Source organism: Euprymna scolopes, chromosome 27 (assembly GCF_053919585.1).
Source record: "Euprymna scolopes isolate OS-2025 chromosome 27, ASM5391958v1, whole genome shotgun sequence".
In the NCBI taxonomy this organism is placed as follows: domain Eukaryota; kingdom Metazoa; phylum Mollusca; class Cephalopoda; order Sepiida; family Sepiolidae; genus Euprymna; species Euprymna scolopes.
The window spans coordinates 93563658-93579427 of record NC_136508.1 but is presented as its reverse complement, the minus strand read 5'-3'; the positions used below and the strand labels follow the sequence as shown (position 1 = coordinate 93579427).

The window sequence follows — 15770 nt, the reverse complement described above, 5'->3', positions numbered from 1 at the left end:
CAAGTCGTGAACATGCTCTATATGGCCTCGCAACAAACGTTATTATTTATCTCTTTACATCACTTTTTATTATAGCAGATTAATATATAATCTTATCTATTCTTTATAACTAGCAAGAGGACCTGACGTTGCCAGACATTTAATGATGATCAATAAATGTTTCACACTCCCATATTTTTATTGTCATTGCAATCGGTGAAATCGCCCATTTTTCAATCAAATCGATTGATTGCCTACTCTAATAAGAAACCCATCATGGCACATCAAGAGGAAGCTTCACATGCCTCCCTGCAATGACAGTCCACAATACATTGCAGTCTACATTACACTGTAGAGAACCTATTGTTGCTTTTATAAAATTATTTTTATATACAACAGTTTGAATTAATGTTTAAAATACAAAAGTCAAGTATCATGGTTCAATTGTGCTCTAAACAGAAACATTCATTTTGAAGGGTCTCTATCTTATCAAAAAACCTACTGTTGATTTTATATTCTAGGACTTTCTGCTTGTGTTGTAAAAATTTTTTAGATGCACTTGTGATGTTAGGATGCATAAAAGGGTTAACTTTGATCAAAATCGCCTAGATAATATTGCGCAATCACAAACATTCAGTTAAGCTGAAGGGTGAGCTCTCCGATCCGTTCGACGTGCAGAATGGTGTCAGACAGGGCTGCGTCCTCGCTCCAACCCTCTTCTCACTCTACCTGTCAGTTGTGCTTCGGCATGCCTTTCGAAATTGTGATAAGGGTGTTTTTATACGATCTAGGCCAGGAGCAGACCTTTTCAATGTCAATGCATACAAATCCGTAAATAGAACAACAAAGATACTCGTACAGGAGCTCATGTTTGCTGATGACACCGCATTTGTAGCGCATAGTCACGAGGACGCTGAGGACATAACTTGTTTCGCAGGATCAGCCAAGGCCTTCAGATTGAAGATTAACATCAAGAAAACCAAAATGATGTACCAACAATCCCCTGAATCACCAGTAACAAGCCAGCGAATTAAGATTCAAGACCAGGAGCTTTACAATGTCAGCAAATTTAAATACCTAGGGACCACGGTCATGAACAACAAAATGGATGAGGAGATTTCTACAAGAATGGCTAACACCTCTATATCCTATGGAAAACTCAAACAGAAGGTCTGGCAAAATAAAGACCTGACTTTCAGAACTAAATGCTTGGTGTACCACGTCATTGTTCTCTCGTCACTCTTATACGGGGCAGAAACTTGGCCAGTGTACAAACTGGTAGCCCGCAAGCTCAATACCTATATAATGAGACACTTCCGGCAGATTTTAAATGTCAAGTGGTATGACTTTGTAAGCAACAGGGAGATCCTATCACATGCCAACCTCCCAAGCATGTATGACCTGCTCATCCGGAAAAACCCGAGATGGATCAGGCACGTAAACAGAATGGAGAATTCCCAACTACCAAAACAGATACTGTTTTCACAACTGAAAGATGGGGTACGAGGCATAGGCAAACCTAAGCTCAGGTTTCGTGACACCGTCAAATGAAATCTAAAGGTCAGGTTGATCCCTACTGGAAGCTGGCAGACCCTCAGTTGCGACTGTGACAAGTGGAGAATGGATGGTTCACAGGAAGTCGTCTTCGGATACATATATATATATATATATATATATACATATATATATGTGTGTGTGTGTAAAAGTAAAGTACATATCACAAAATGAAATGCTGTGGAGATAGGATGTATAACTCACTTTTTCTAAAAACGTTTGTTGATCTAAACAAAACCGGTAAATCTCACGTTTTGATTGGTTCTTTCTTTTTCTTACATATATATTACAAAGAGCTTCTCAGACATTTTCGAATCTATGAATCAGGTCACTCTATTACTGCTACTAATACCAAATCGATGATGACAATGAAAAAAAAAAATATATATATATATATATATATATATATAAGATAGCAATAAGAAAGAAAAATTTACCAAATTGATGATAACAATAAAAAAAGAAAACATAATAAGATAAGAAAAAATTTACCTGATTTTTTCCATTTTTTGAATTTATGATGTCACGATGATTAGAATTGTTCGTCAGTCTTTTTAACAACACCAAAACATATTCATAGTCTTTACTCCGAACGGCTTCGTGAAGGCAACTGAAAGATGAAAATTTATATAATGTTAAGTAATGCAAAAAAGTGAACTTCTTACATTCTTAAAGTTGAAAATTGAGTGAGTTTGATTTTGGCTGTTTTGAGTTACGACTAAAAACGTAAAATAAAATTCAATGAAAGCTATTATTTGTATCGATAAGTGGAGTGAGGTGAAGGTATATACCTTTCTCAATAGTATTACTGTATATGTAAATATGATTGAAGTGAATCAGAACAATATTGTCCCATTGATTACTGTACATGCAATAACCCTTATCCCCAAGTGGCCTCCGGGCCTTGATAAGTGGTGACTTCCTTGTAAAAAAAAAAAAAAAAACTAGCTTAGATGATTCCATCTGCATTGATATCCATTACACTATCTAAACCACCCAAGAATTTTGGAAATTGAAATAATTGTTTAAAGCATTGAAAAACATTTTTTGTAGTCATTGATATATAAAAAATTGTTAACAAAAAATTTAAAAAATCTAACTGAATAAACCTAAAAAAAAATGTTTTCATTTATAACAAAAAAAAAAAAATTCAAATTAATGATCGGCAATATTATTCTGCAATACTATATGCATAATAAACAAAAGCTCAAACAAGCATAAATATTTTTAAGCTGCTTATAATAAATGCTTGATTTTATTTATTTGGTTATTGATTACCTTATTTTCACACACACACATATATATTTTTATATATCTATAAAAGTGAAATTGTGTGTGTGTGTGTGTGTGTGTGTGTGTGTGTGTGTGTGTGTGTGTGTGTGTGTGTGTGTAAATTTCCCTACCAAACTACTCTGTCAATTTTCAGCCTACAGACTCGAGATTTGACATTAGGGGTATTGAGATTTGGGAAAATCTTTTTAATAAGTTTTCGGCCAGAAATTTAGCAGTCAAAGGGTCCAAGTCCAACGATTTGACCTTTAAAATCTCTACCAAACTCCTCCACTAATTTTGGGTCTAAACACTTGAAATTTTAGATGCAGGTTCCCTGGACATGGATCAAATTTTTTAACTTGATTTGAGCATAAAACAATAAATGTTAAGGGGTCAAAATTGGGGTTAAAGTTTTAAAACATATGACCTCTTAGCCAATTTTTGGTCTAAACATTTGAAATTTTACATAAAGTGTGCTCAAACATAGGGCAAACTTTTTAATCAGTTTTTGGCCAAAAATTTGGCTATCAAGGGGTCAAAGTTGGAAGAGTTGAACTTTGCAGACTCTACCAAACTCCTCCACCAACTCTGGTTGAAATTTTAGATGCAGGTTAACTTCTAGTATATATATATATATATATATTATAGTCTAAAGAAGCTTTAGTTTAAATTCCTGGAAAAAAAAAAAACTAAATTTAACCTATCGCTGACTTAGCACCTACATAATGTGACATCTAAAAAGTTTATAATTACAATAGAGAATTCAACTATATAAAGATGGAAAAAAAAAAGAAAATTTAATTAAAATTGTAAACTAAAAATAGACTTAGCACTTGCATAAGCCAACATCTCAAAAGTCTACAACTATAAAAGAGACTTAAACAGTATAAGGATGGGAGAAGAAAAAAACTTTTTTTTATATAAGTGTTGGGACGATTATTTGAAATCTGAAAAATCAGAACTTTTTGAAGTACCTGAATCAGAAAAGTGTGTGTGCCTATTTTCCAATGCCAAAAACGATTCCTTTAATTATGTTTTTTATTTGATTTAAGAAAAATTTTCCATTGGTAATAATAATAAAATAATAAATATTTATTATTTTAAAATATAACTAATATTATTATAACTAACTATTTTAAACTATAACTAATATTAGTATAACTAAATCTAAGGATCACCTCATCACAAATTTTTTACATTTGAGAAAATATATGTACACTAGCATTTCAGCCCGGCATTGCCCGGGTGTTTGGAGGTGTATGTTGAGCAAAAAATAAAAAGCAGTCAATTTTTTTAAATTTTAACCCCTATTATCACCCCTTAACATTTATTGTTTTGGGCTCAAATCAAGTTATTAAGTTAGATCCATGTCCAAGGAACCTATATCTAAAATTTCAAGTGTTTAGACACAAAATTGACGGAGGAGTTTGGTAGAGTTCTCAAAGGTCAACTCCTTGAACTTTGACCCCTTACTAGCCAAATTTCTTGCCGAAAACGGATTACAAAGATTTTCCCAAATCTCAATACCCTGTACATCAAATTTCGAGTCTGTAGACTGAAAATTGACAGAGTTATTGCATAGGGAAATGTACACAGACAGACAGACACATACACACACAGACACTTTCACAGATATAAGCTGCGTTTTTACAATAATCGGAGCAAAATAACCATTTTATACTTAAATATTTAGAGATTTATAAAGGATTGGAATCAGGAATTAAGTACGAAATCGGTAATTAAGTACGAAATCGGTAATTAAGTACGGAATCGGGAAATTGGAACCATCCCATCACTAATATATCAGTGGCCTGGCAATGCCACAGAGGAGACAACCAAGCAAAAACCCTAAGCAAAATTCATCCTAAAGCAAGAAAACTGAAGCTGGGTTGTCAGGACACTATATATACAAATGTAGGCAAATTTGGCCATATTTTATTGGTTTGAAAATATAGGTTCTTTTTTACCAATTGTCATAAAATTGTAACCATAGAATAGTATTATAATCTTCAAAAAGCCTTCCAATTTTCATGTAGTTACATCCCATAGAACCAAAGATATGAGCATTTCAATATTCAATTTGGCTACAAGTATAGATATATCCATATGTATATATTTCTCCAAAAACCTCTGGCCTTGATGGCAGAGAGACTAAAACTTACTGCTATGGTTTCAAATGATCTGAAATAACAGTAAGGGGAGACTTGATTCCAAATATTTCTCATATGTTATATCTCACCTCTTTGGTTTTCATACATATAAAGTAAATTTCACAATGTATAAGGATTATTTGATACTGGAGATATTCATAATCGTACCTTATTTCCAAAAGAAGGGAGATATAACATATGAGAAATATTTGGAATCAAGTCTCCCCTTACTGTTATTTCAGATCACTTGAAATCATAGCAAGTTTTATTCTATCTTTCATCAAGGCCAAAGGTTTTTGGGAAATTATATGTCAGGGGTGTGAGTTCTTTTGTATTTTGAAATGTGGGAACGGTGCGTTGGCTATGCGAGATTAACGTTAGGTGTGTGAGTTCCGTTATAGAAGTGTTGATTTAATTTGAATAAAATAAAATATGCATCAGGTGCGCTTGAAAGCCAAATCACAACGCAACTGTTGAGAGACAACACATTTACCGACTTTTCTTTCTCCAACTTTACAACATGGAAAGAAAGAAAAAGAAAAAAAAGAAAGAAAAAATATGAGGTACAAAATACTGAGGATGGAGTTTGACTCCGAAATATATTTTTAAATTATATATTTCAAACAAGTAAAATATTTGTTTATTTTCGTAATATTGCGTTGTAATTTGGCTTTCAAGCGCACCTAATGTGTATTTTATTATATATATATATATATATGATGATTGCCACATCTTGTCAGACGAGTGCCACTCCCTCAGACATTTAAAATCCATGAGCCCAAATGCCTGAGGGAGCATCTATACAAATATGATGTTACAGAGTCTTAGCTTTGTACGACAGCTAAGTCTCTCTCTCGGTTCAAAATGTTGAGATCCAGCAACAAGCAAGAGCAAGATAGCCAGCAACAAATTAAACTGCAGACCAGCTTAATGCGGGTAATGGTCTTCCGCTTTATGGTTTTTTAAATCAGAGATTTGCTTCTCCTAGAAAGGCTGCCTTCACCACAGCTTAAGGGAGCCCTCTCCACCCCAATACACATATACACACACACAAATATACACGGTGCTAGTTGGCCGTTGACACAGAAAAAGAGTTCATTCGCGCTTTGCCCTTTTTATATATATACATATAGAGAGAGGAACTTTTCAGTCCATTAAAAATAGGTAAAAGTTACAGCCCATTAACTTACGAGTCCCTTATGCTAAATTAATAGTTGAATATGGTTAAATTCATGATCATTTTTGCATTGAATACTAATCCCTATAAATCGCTAACTTTGCATCAAACTGATACCATAATATTTGGTTCATTGCACCTTGTCATAAAGGTACATGCAAAGTTTCAGTTAAATTAGCTTAGTACTATATAAGAAAAAGTGGAACAAAGAGACAGAGTAAGATGTATATATGATATTAAATGAAAGATGAGGAATAAAAGTTATAACTTTATTATATCTTCAGATCACTGAGGAAAAGTTAAGGGAAAATATTTTTTTTAAAAAAGCTTCTTTAAGCAGTGGCATTTCACAACTAAATGCTTCTCATCAAAAGAGAAGACTGACCAGAATTATACAAAATGCAAATATAGAAAAAAAAAAACTGGCTTAATGACATTTAGAAATGAAATGAAAATGAAAGAATAAGATAATATGGTAAATCCCTATATATAATAAAAGAGTCGTTTTTTTCCTTCTGGGTCAAAATACTGTAGGCTTACACCGACAGAGGCCACATAAAAATTTATTATGTCTACACTATTAGCCACCATCTGATGTAACTTTACCACAACATTATATACACATGTAGGTGTTACACTAAGATCTTACGTTAGTTCTGAGGAGCTCCACGATCATAATCTTACCATCTATGGGGGAAGTAGTTCCTATTTCCCTCTCTACCTTTCCTGTACTTCCACCGTTCCCACTTAACACCATCACCATTCATACTTACTCCTACTCTGCTGGGTTTTCACTGCTTTTAACTTTTTACTTGACACATACACTTAACATACCTTCCACATACTCTTACTTATAAATAATAATTTCTCCTTAGCCAAAATCCACCCCCGCTGATTGGCTGCTCAGTATACATTCTATAATTCTGCTGTTCGCATCTCCAACCTTTAAACAAACGGTTGAAAACTTATAATCACACCGCCGTGTCTTTACATATCCATTCATTACATTACAAACCTTATGCTTTGTTTAGTCTAACTCAATCCCGTCTTCGTTATTTCTATTTATTTACTTACTTAGACCATATTTTCTTTTTTTCCAAACTCACTGATTACACTGACCAGCGAGCAATAGAGAGAGAGGGAGAGAGAGAGAAAGAGAGACACAGAGAGAGAGGGGGATACAGGGAAAAAAAGACAAACAGTTAGAGAGATACGGAGACAGAGAGAAACTGAATTTCACTCACTCCCATCTTTATTTGATTACTTAGACCGTATTTTCTTTTTCTACGAACTTGAGGATTACACTGACCATTGAGCAATAAAGACAAAGAGACACAGAGAGAGGGGGATACAGGGAGAGGGAGAGAGACAGAGGAAGAGACGGACAGAGAGAGACAGACGGATATACAGAGATTTCCACTCACTCCAGTCTTGGTTGTCTTAATTTACTTGGACCGTATTTTCTTTTCTTACAAACTTGAGGATTACACCGACCAGTGAGCGATACAGAGGGAGGGAGACAGAGATAGGGAGATACTGAGAGAGAGAAAGAGAGAGATCAGCCGTGTTACAATTTTATTTAAGTCACGCGTTATAAGGGTAAATTCTAAGGCAATAACAGTGGCAAGTTACCGCGGCCTATTTGATAGTGCGTTTGCTTTTTAATTCACTGCATTTTCTAATTGTGACCCGATGGGGACCGAGCGATGCCGAGAGACCTTGCTAGTTGATTAAGGAACAGCTTGTGGCCTGGATGGTCTCATTGACACGAATTCAGAGGAATTCGCACGGCTGATGATGATGATGGTTTGATGTTTTAAACAGAATACGTCTGTTTCTTGGTGGATAATCCAAATGATCTCCCCCTGCCTCTCGCCAAGAATGAATACCTGATGGGGCGGTGGAGGTGGGGGAGAGAAGATGAGAGAGGAAAATCTTTCCTTTTCTTTTGCTTAGATAAATGTAAGGGTTGCTTTTGTTATTTTCTTTTCTTTATCTTCGGCAACCAAGCAAGCCCTTACTGCCCCCCCCCCTCCGAACAAAGGCGCGGCCGCTGATTGGTTGACCGCCACTTGTGGGCATATTTGGAGAGGTGAGGGCGGGTTACAGCTAGCGATATTGATAAAATGAGGTGAGGAAAGGGAGAGAGAGATTCTTTTGAGAGATTCTTTGGACGGCATGTTCCCAATACGCGTGTCTGTCAGCTGATCCTTCCCTGTAGACTGACGGTAGAAAAAGAACAAAGTACTTGGTTAAGGAAAGAAAACTGCCAGCCCTCTAAGTTGCATGACTAGGCCAGTGTGTAACTATTATTTGTAAAGTCGAAGACAATAATCAATTCTATGTTAAGAAAAACCAATTAAGTTTTGACTTTTTTTTTCTTTAATTGAAAACGCCGTTGTGAATGCAATATATTTCTCAGATAGCCCAGGTGACATTTGGAAGCTGATTCAAAAGCGGAACCGGAGAGCGACCTACGGCGACGGAGACGAATTCGACCACTAGACGAAAACATGGGTGACGCCACAGGTATCGGCTACAGCTGCATTTCAACCCCAAAGCCTGTGCACCTGCTGCCCTGTAGGAATTACATAATTAGCATTCATATCTAGGAACTGGCAGTAACTTTTTTCTTTTTTTCTTTAAACACTTTTTCTTTTTCATATAAATAAGGTCGACATTAACAAATCTTTGATGGCTACTCTCCACAAAAGTGCATAGTCCAAGTACATTTTATTGGGGAGGGGGGGGGTTACAGAAAATTACTTGGACATGAGTGGGAGCCCCAGCCGATGGGAAGAAAATTGTTATTTTGGTTTTTGCCGTTATAGGACAGGACTGAGTTTTTCCAAGAAAAAAAAAAATGACATCAATGCTTTTAGACAGTCCCGCCATCTAAATATTACCATAGGACATTTTACCTCGATTTAAAAAAAAGAGAAAAATTATGGTGAATAAAAAAGATTCTGGAGCGAGATTATTTCATATAATTTTTCATAAAATTTATATAATATTCTTTCTTGCCTGTTTTAATTTGTACCTTATGCTTTGAAAAGGTCAAATATAATTTTTGAAGGCCAAACTCCTCCATGAAAGTCCAAATTTGCAAAATGTGGCATTAAAAGGATCAATCTTGCAATCCTAAACAAGAATATGAGAGTGACTTCCCTTTGTTGCAGAGTCATTTTCGAATATCATTATAATAATAATATATGATCGTTATTATAATGATGTGACAAAGGAACTTGTAATTTCAACATGCAGCAGTTCTCATAAGCACTTCTTACTTCAGTTTGTTCACAGATTTTGACAAGAAAAAAAAACAACTTACGATTCTCTGTTCACAAATTCTGAAAGTTGTTTATCCGTTAAATGAGCGACGCTTTGCTTTGCCTTCTTTCGGGAATCAGCTGAAAGGAAGAAAAGAAAAATTAAGTTAAAGAAAAATGCATATTATTCGGACTTCTTTGAACTAGTACTCCCATCTTGAGTGTTATTTTCACATTTCCGTCGATGTAACCTTCGACCTTCTTCAGGTTTATCTTGTCGAATTTGGGAATCTGCACGGAATTTCAAACAGAATCCTTTATTCATTTGCAGACTTATCCCCATTTCATAGTTGTTATTTCACCATGTTTCGGCTAACTATTCCTCTGGCCTTTCTGAGGTGATTAACCGCAATGCTGAATCTCTTAACTGTATCCTCAGTAATTACTACAAAATATCCCGCCACGGTTAACGACCTAAAGAAGGCCAGAGGAATAGTTGGCCAAAACGTCGTGAAACAACTACAAAGATAAGGATGACAGTCTGCAAATAAATAAATAAATTACTCATCTTAAAAGATTTCAATAAAAAAATAATATATAGAGCCCTTTATTTTATCCAAGGGGTAGCATGCTCTTGTTCCATCAGCCATGACTGGTTAGAAGTCCTAAGTAATTCACAATTGTATTCTTGAATGTCACTTGCACTGAAGATAGACCTGAAAAAAGTCAAAGGTTACATCGAACAAACATTGCGAAAATAACGATGAGAACAGTAGTCTGAAGAATCCTCATCTCAAAAATTCAGAAACGTAAAATAAATTCAAAAGGTTCTCATACAAATCACAACTTTTTAGAAACAAAAACAAAGCACGCATGCCCCACTATTATCATCGCAGTATATAATCAACAGGAAGACGGCATTGTCCAGGATCGAATAAAGAACTGTGTATTATTTTGTGCCCAACTATTAACTTTTATAGTGCACTGTAGAAACCAGAAGTCGGTAATTACATATATTGCATATTATAAACCGGATCTCGTAAATGTCCGCTCAAGCTCGACTGACACCTGACGTCGTTACTGAAATATGCCAAGCACCATTAAAAATGCTTGGAAACCTAATGAAATTATTGTTTGCTTTTTGATAGTATTTTCCTTCAATTTTTGTTTATTAAATTGTTAGGTGAAGGTACAGAATAGTTACAGAATTCCTTCTCCTTCCCCATGTTAAGAATGGCTTTCTAAACATTTCAGTGCAATAACATAGATGCACAAATACTTTGCCATTATTGGTCCGCCCATATCGGAAATTTATGAGGAATCTAGTTCATAATAGACAACATCCGATCCGTACAATGCACCAGTACCGTTTTTAAATTTTTTTTTTTTTTTTTTTTAGTGATTTTGCATATTTACTGCTGAAGCAAACGAGTTCTGATTTTCAAAATCCTTGGAAGTAAACAATGTTATATAATTGGAAAATCCCATTGAAAATGTAGATAAAACATTAACAATATCCAAAAACTTATTTTTAGAAAAATTAACGCTGAAAATAATTTTTTTTTTTTTAAATACGTAATAAATAAGAATACCTGTAAACTGATTTTTTTTTTTTAAATAAAATGTTTATTTACAGAAATATTTTAATATTGAAAGTAAAATATTTTTTTAAATAAAATGTTTATTTACAGAAATAATTAATATTGAAAGTAAACTATTTTTTTAAATAAAATGTTTATTTACAGAAATAATTAATATTGAAAGTAAAATATTTTTTTAAAATAAAATGTTTATTTACAGAAATAATTAATATTGAAAGTAAAATATTTTTTAAAATAAAATGTTTATTTACAGAAATAATTAATATTGAAAGTAAACTATTTTTTAAATAAAATGTTTATTTACAGAAATAATTAATATTGAAAGTAAAATATTTTTTAAAATAAAATGTTTATTTACAGAAATAATTAATATTGAAAGTAAACTATTTTTTTAAATAAAATGTTTATTTACAGAAATAATTAATATTGAAAGTAAAATATTTTTTAAAATAAAATGTTTATTTACAGAAATAATTAATATTGAAAGTAAAATATTTTTTAAAATAAAATGTTTATTTACAGAAATAATTAATATTGAAAGTAAAATATTTTTTTAAATAAAATGTTTATTTACAGAAATAATTAATATTGAAAGTAAAATATTTTTTTAAAATAAAATGTTTATTTACAGAAATAATTAATATTGAAAGTAAAATATTTTTTAAAATAAAATGTTTATTTACAGAAATAATTAATATTGAAAGTAAAATATTTTTTTAAATAAAATGTTTATTTACAGAAATAATTAATATTGAAAGTAAACTATTTTTTAAAATAAAATGTTTATTTACAGAAATAATTAATATTGAAAGTAAAATATTTTTTTAAATAAAATGTTTATTTACAGAAATAATTAATATTGAAAGTAAACTATTTTTTAAAATAAAATGTTTATTTACAGAAATAATTAATATTGAAAGTAAAATATTTTTTAAAATAAAATGTTTATTTACAGAAATAATTAATATTGAAAGTAAAATATTTTTTAAAATAAAATGTTTATTTACAGAAATAATTAATATTGAAAGTAAACTATTTTTTAAAATAAAATGTTTATTTACAGAAATAATTAATATTGAAAGTAAAATATTTTTTAAAATAAAATGTTTATTTACAGAAATAATTAATATTGAAAGTAAAATATTTTTTAAAATAAAATGTTTATTTACAGAAATAATTAATATTGAAAGTAAAATATTTTTTAAAATAAAATGTTTATTTACAGAAATAATTAATATTGAAAGTAAAATATTTTTTAAAATAAAATGTTTATTTACAGAAATAATTAATATTGAAAGTAAAATATTTTTTAAAATAAAATGTTTATTTACAGAAATAATTAATATTGAAAGTAAAATATTTTTTTAAAATAAAATGTTTATTTACAGAAATAATTAATATTGAAAGTAAAATATTTTTTAAAATAAAATGTTTATTTACAGAAATAATTAATATTGAAAGTAAAATATTTTTTAAAATAAAATGTTTATTTACAGAAATAATTAATATTGAAAGTAAAATATTTTTTAAAATAAAATTTTTATTTACAGAAATAATTAATATTGAAAGTAAAATATTTTTTAAAAATAAAATGTTTATTTACAGAAATAATTAATATTGAAAGTAAAATATTTTTTAAAATAAAATTTTTATTTACAGAAATAATTAATATTGAAAGTAAACTATTTTTTAAAATAAAATGTTTATTTACAGAAATAATTAATATTGAAAGTAAAATATTTTTTAAAATAAAATGTTTATTTACAGAAATAATTAATATTGAAAGTAAACTATTTTTTAAAATAAAATGTTTATTTACAGAAATAATTAATATTGAAAGTAAAATATTTTTTTAAATAAAATGTTTATTTACAGAAATAATTAATATTGAAAGTAAAATATTTTTTAAAATAAAATGTTTATTTACAGAAATAATTAATATTGAAAGTAAAATATTTTTTTAAATAAAATGTTTATTTACAGAAATAATTAATATTGAAAGTAAAATATTTTTTAAAATAAAATGTTTATTTACAGAAATAATTAATATTGAAAGTAAAATATTTTTTAAAATAAAATGTTTATTTACAGAAATAATTAATATTGAAAGTAAAATATTTTTTAAAATAAAATGTTTATTTACAGAAATAATTAATATTGAAAGTAAAATATTTTTTAAAATAAAATGTTTATTTACAGAAATAATTAATATTGAAAGTAAAATATTTTTTAAAATAAAATTTTTATTTACAGAAATAATTAATATTGAAAGTAAAATATTTTTTTAAAATAAAATGTTTATTTACAGAAATAATTAATATTGAAAGTAAACTATTTTTTTAAATAAAATGTTTATTTACAGAAATAATTAATATTGAAAGTAAAATATTTTTTTAAATAAAATGTTTATTTACAGAAATAATTAATATTGAAAGTAAAATATTTTTTAAAATAAAATGTTTATTTACAGAAATAATTAATATTGAAAGTAAAATATTTTTTTAAATAAAATGTTTATTTACAGAAATAATTAATATTGAAAGTAAAATATTTTTTAAAATAAAATTTTTATTTACAGAAATAATTAATATTGAAAGTAAAATATTTTTTTAAAATAAAATGTTTATTTACAGAAATAATTAATATTGAAAGTAAACTATTTTTTTAAATAAAATGTTTATTTACAGAAATAATTAATATTGAAAGTAAAATATTTTTTAAAATAAAATGTTTATTTACAGAAATAATTAATATTGAAAGTAAACTATTTTTTAAAATAAAATGTTTATTTACAGAAATAATTAATATTGAAAGTAAAATATTTTTTTAAATAAAATGTTTATTTACAGAAATAATTAATATTGAAAGTAAAATATTTTTTAAAATAAAATTTTTATTTACAGAAATAATTAATATTGAAAGTAAAATATTTTTTTAAAATAAAATGTTTATTTACAGAAATAATTAATATTGAAAGTAAACTATTTTTTAAAATAAAATGTTTATTTACAGAAATAATTAATATTGAAAGTAAAATATTTTTTAAAATAAAATGTTTATTTACAGAAATAATTAATATTGAAAGTAAACTATTTTTTTAAATAAAATGTTTATTTACAGAAATAATTAATATTGAAAGTAAAATATTTTTTTAAATAAAATGTTTATTTACAGAAATAATTAATATTGAAAGTAAACTATTTTTTAAAATATATAAAAATTAAAATAAATGGAAAAGAAAATGAATGCCCTGTTTGGCGTGAAAATGAAATTAAAAAAAAAGAAAGAAGAGAGAGAGAGATTGTTGTTTTGGTTTTTTGGCATTGCAGGACATGATTGAGTTTTACAAGGAGAAAGAAAATAATAACATCAATGCTTGATACATTTTTGGTCAGGAAGCTAGTATCTTTGGTCTGATCTGGTTGCATTAGTGTTTATTTGGTACTTGTGCAGAAATTGAACCAGACATAACTAACCGTCCAATCGGCTTTGCTCAGGATATGACGTCATGCACTCAGGTTTGTCTGTAATCCGACTTAAGACGCTGATCAGCCAATCAATACTTGGCAAAGGATCAGATGATCTTTGGGGAAAATATTGGAAAATAAATTAAGTAAACAACACACCCTTAAACGGCCATTCTTAACTTTATACAAGATGAATATCTCCACCTTGGATCAAACAAAATGATTAATCACTGCAAAGAAAAATTGTGGATCCTGTGGTGAGATACGCATCATCACCAAAAGGTGGATTAGTTGGTTGTTTTTGTTTTACGACGTATCAACCCTTTTCAGGTTATTTAATGTCGAATCCAGTTATTTTGAAGAAAAAATTTTTAATAGAATATTTTTTTTTTTCAAGTTAGTTTCTATTTAACCCATAGTTGGGACCCTAACAGGTACTACCACTTCAGGTCAGAGTGGACCTGGGAGCAATGGCAATTAAAGGGTGGCTCCACACTCCCCAAAATCCGCAAGCTGGGGCCTCACCGTCGGATATAGTTTAAGGTCATATCCAGGACTCGAAAACGTGGAAGGAAGTCAAATAACAGAATAAAAAAGAATGTGGTACCAGCCAGGAGCTTCTTGGCAGTTATTTTTTTTGAGTTATCGGAAAGCTACCTAGTTTGTGAAGTTTCTTCCACATCAGCCGTCTCTTTTCAATCCACTTTGACATCACCTGATCCGACCGTAGAAAAGTTTACCTAATCCTAAAGGAATGTCCCAGCTGTCTTAATTTAATAAGAATAAAAAAAAACATTGCCCAGCCGCACCCTACAGGAAAAAAGTTGTTCATGCAAAGAAAAAAATAACAAAACAAAAAAGTTTACTTTGAATTAAGTAGTATATCATAGTTTGCTTGAAGCATTGTTTATCATATAAAAGGTATGTTTGAAAGCTTGTCAATGCTGGAATTATTCAGTTGTTGGAATAAATAAATAAATAATGATAAATAATTCAAAGGGTTCAATAGTTACCAATAATATTTATTTACCCAATTGTAGATGGTATATTCCTCAAATATTTTTAGAGGCAACCCCCATTTTCCAGAGGTAACAAATGTACACCAACTTTCTACACTGCCGTTTTCGGTTTGATTAAAATTGACCGTTATATTTTTTTAATGTTGTTTTGAAACGCTGTTTTTTTTAATGTTTAAAATTATGTTAATTGTTCAAGGGAGGTAATTCTGTTATCTTTTTTTTTTCTGTTCCAATGACTGAATAATTCCTGTATTTACAAGCCTTCAAACACATCCTTTACAT

General features: G+C 29.6%; 1 protein-coding gene across 2 annotated transcripts in view; it reads right to left on the bottom strand.

Annotated features, from left to right (window-relative positions):
• LOC145248999 (uncharacterized) overlaps positions 1-15770 on the bottom strand; it is a 94235-nt gene that overhangs the window by 27656 nt on the left and 50809 nt on the right. For both annotated transcript variants that reach the window (XM_080110851.1, XM_080110850.1), the window contains 2 exons: positions 9464-9542; positions 2026-2143 (listed from right to left, as the gene is read on the bottom strand). In XM_080110851.1, coding sequence (XP_079966977.1) covers positions 2026-2143; positions 9464-9542 — 197 coding nt within the window. The remainder of the gene's footprint in view (positions 1-2025; positions 2144-9463; positions 9543-15770) is intronic.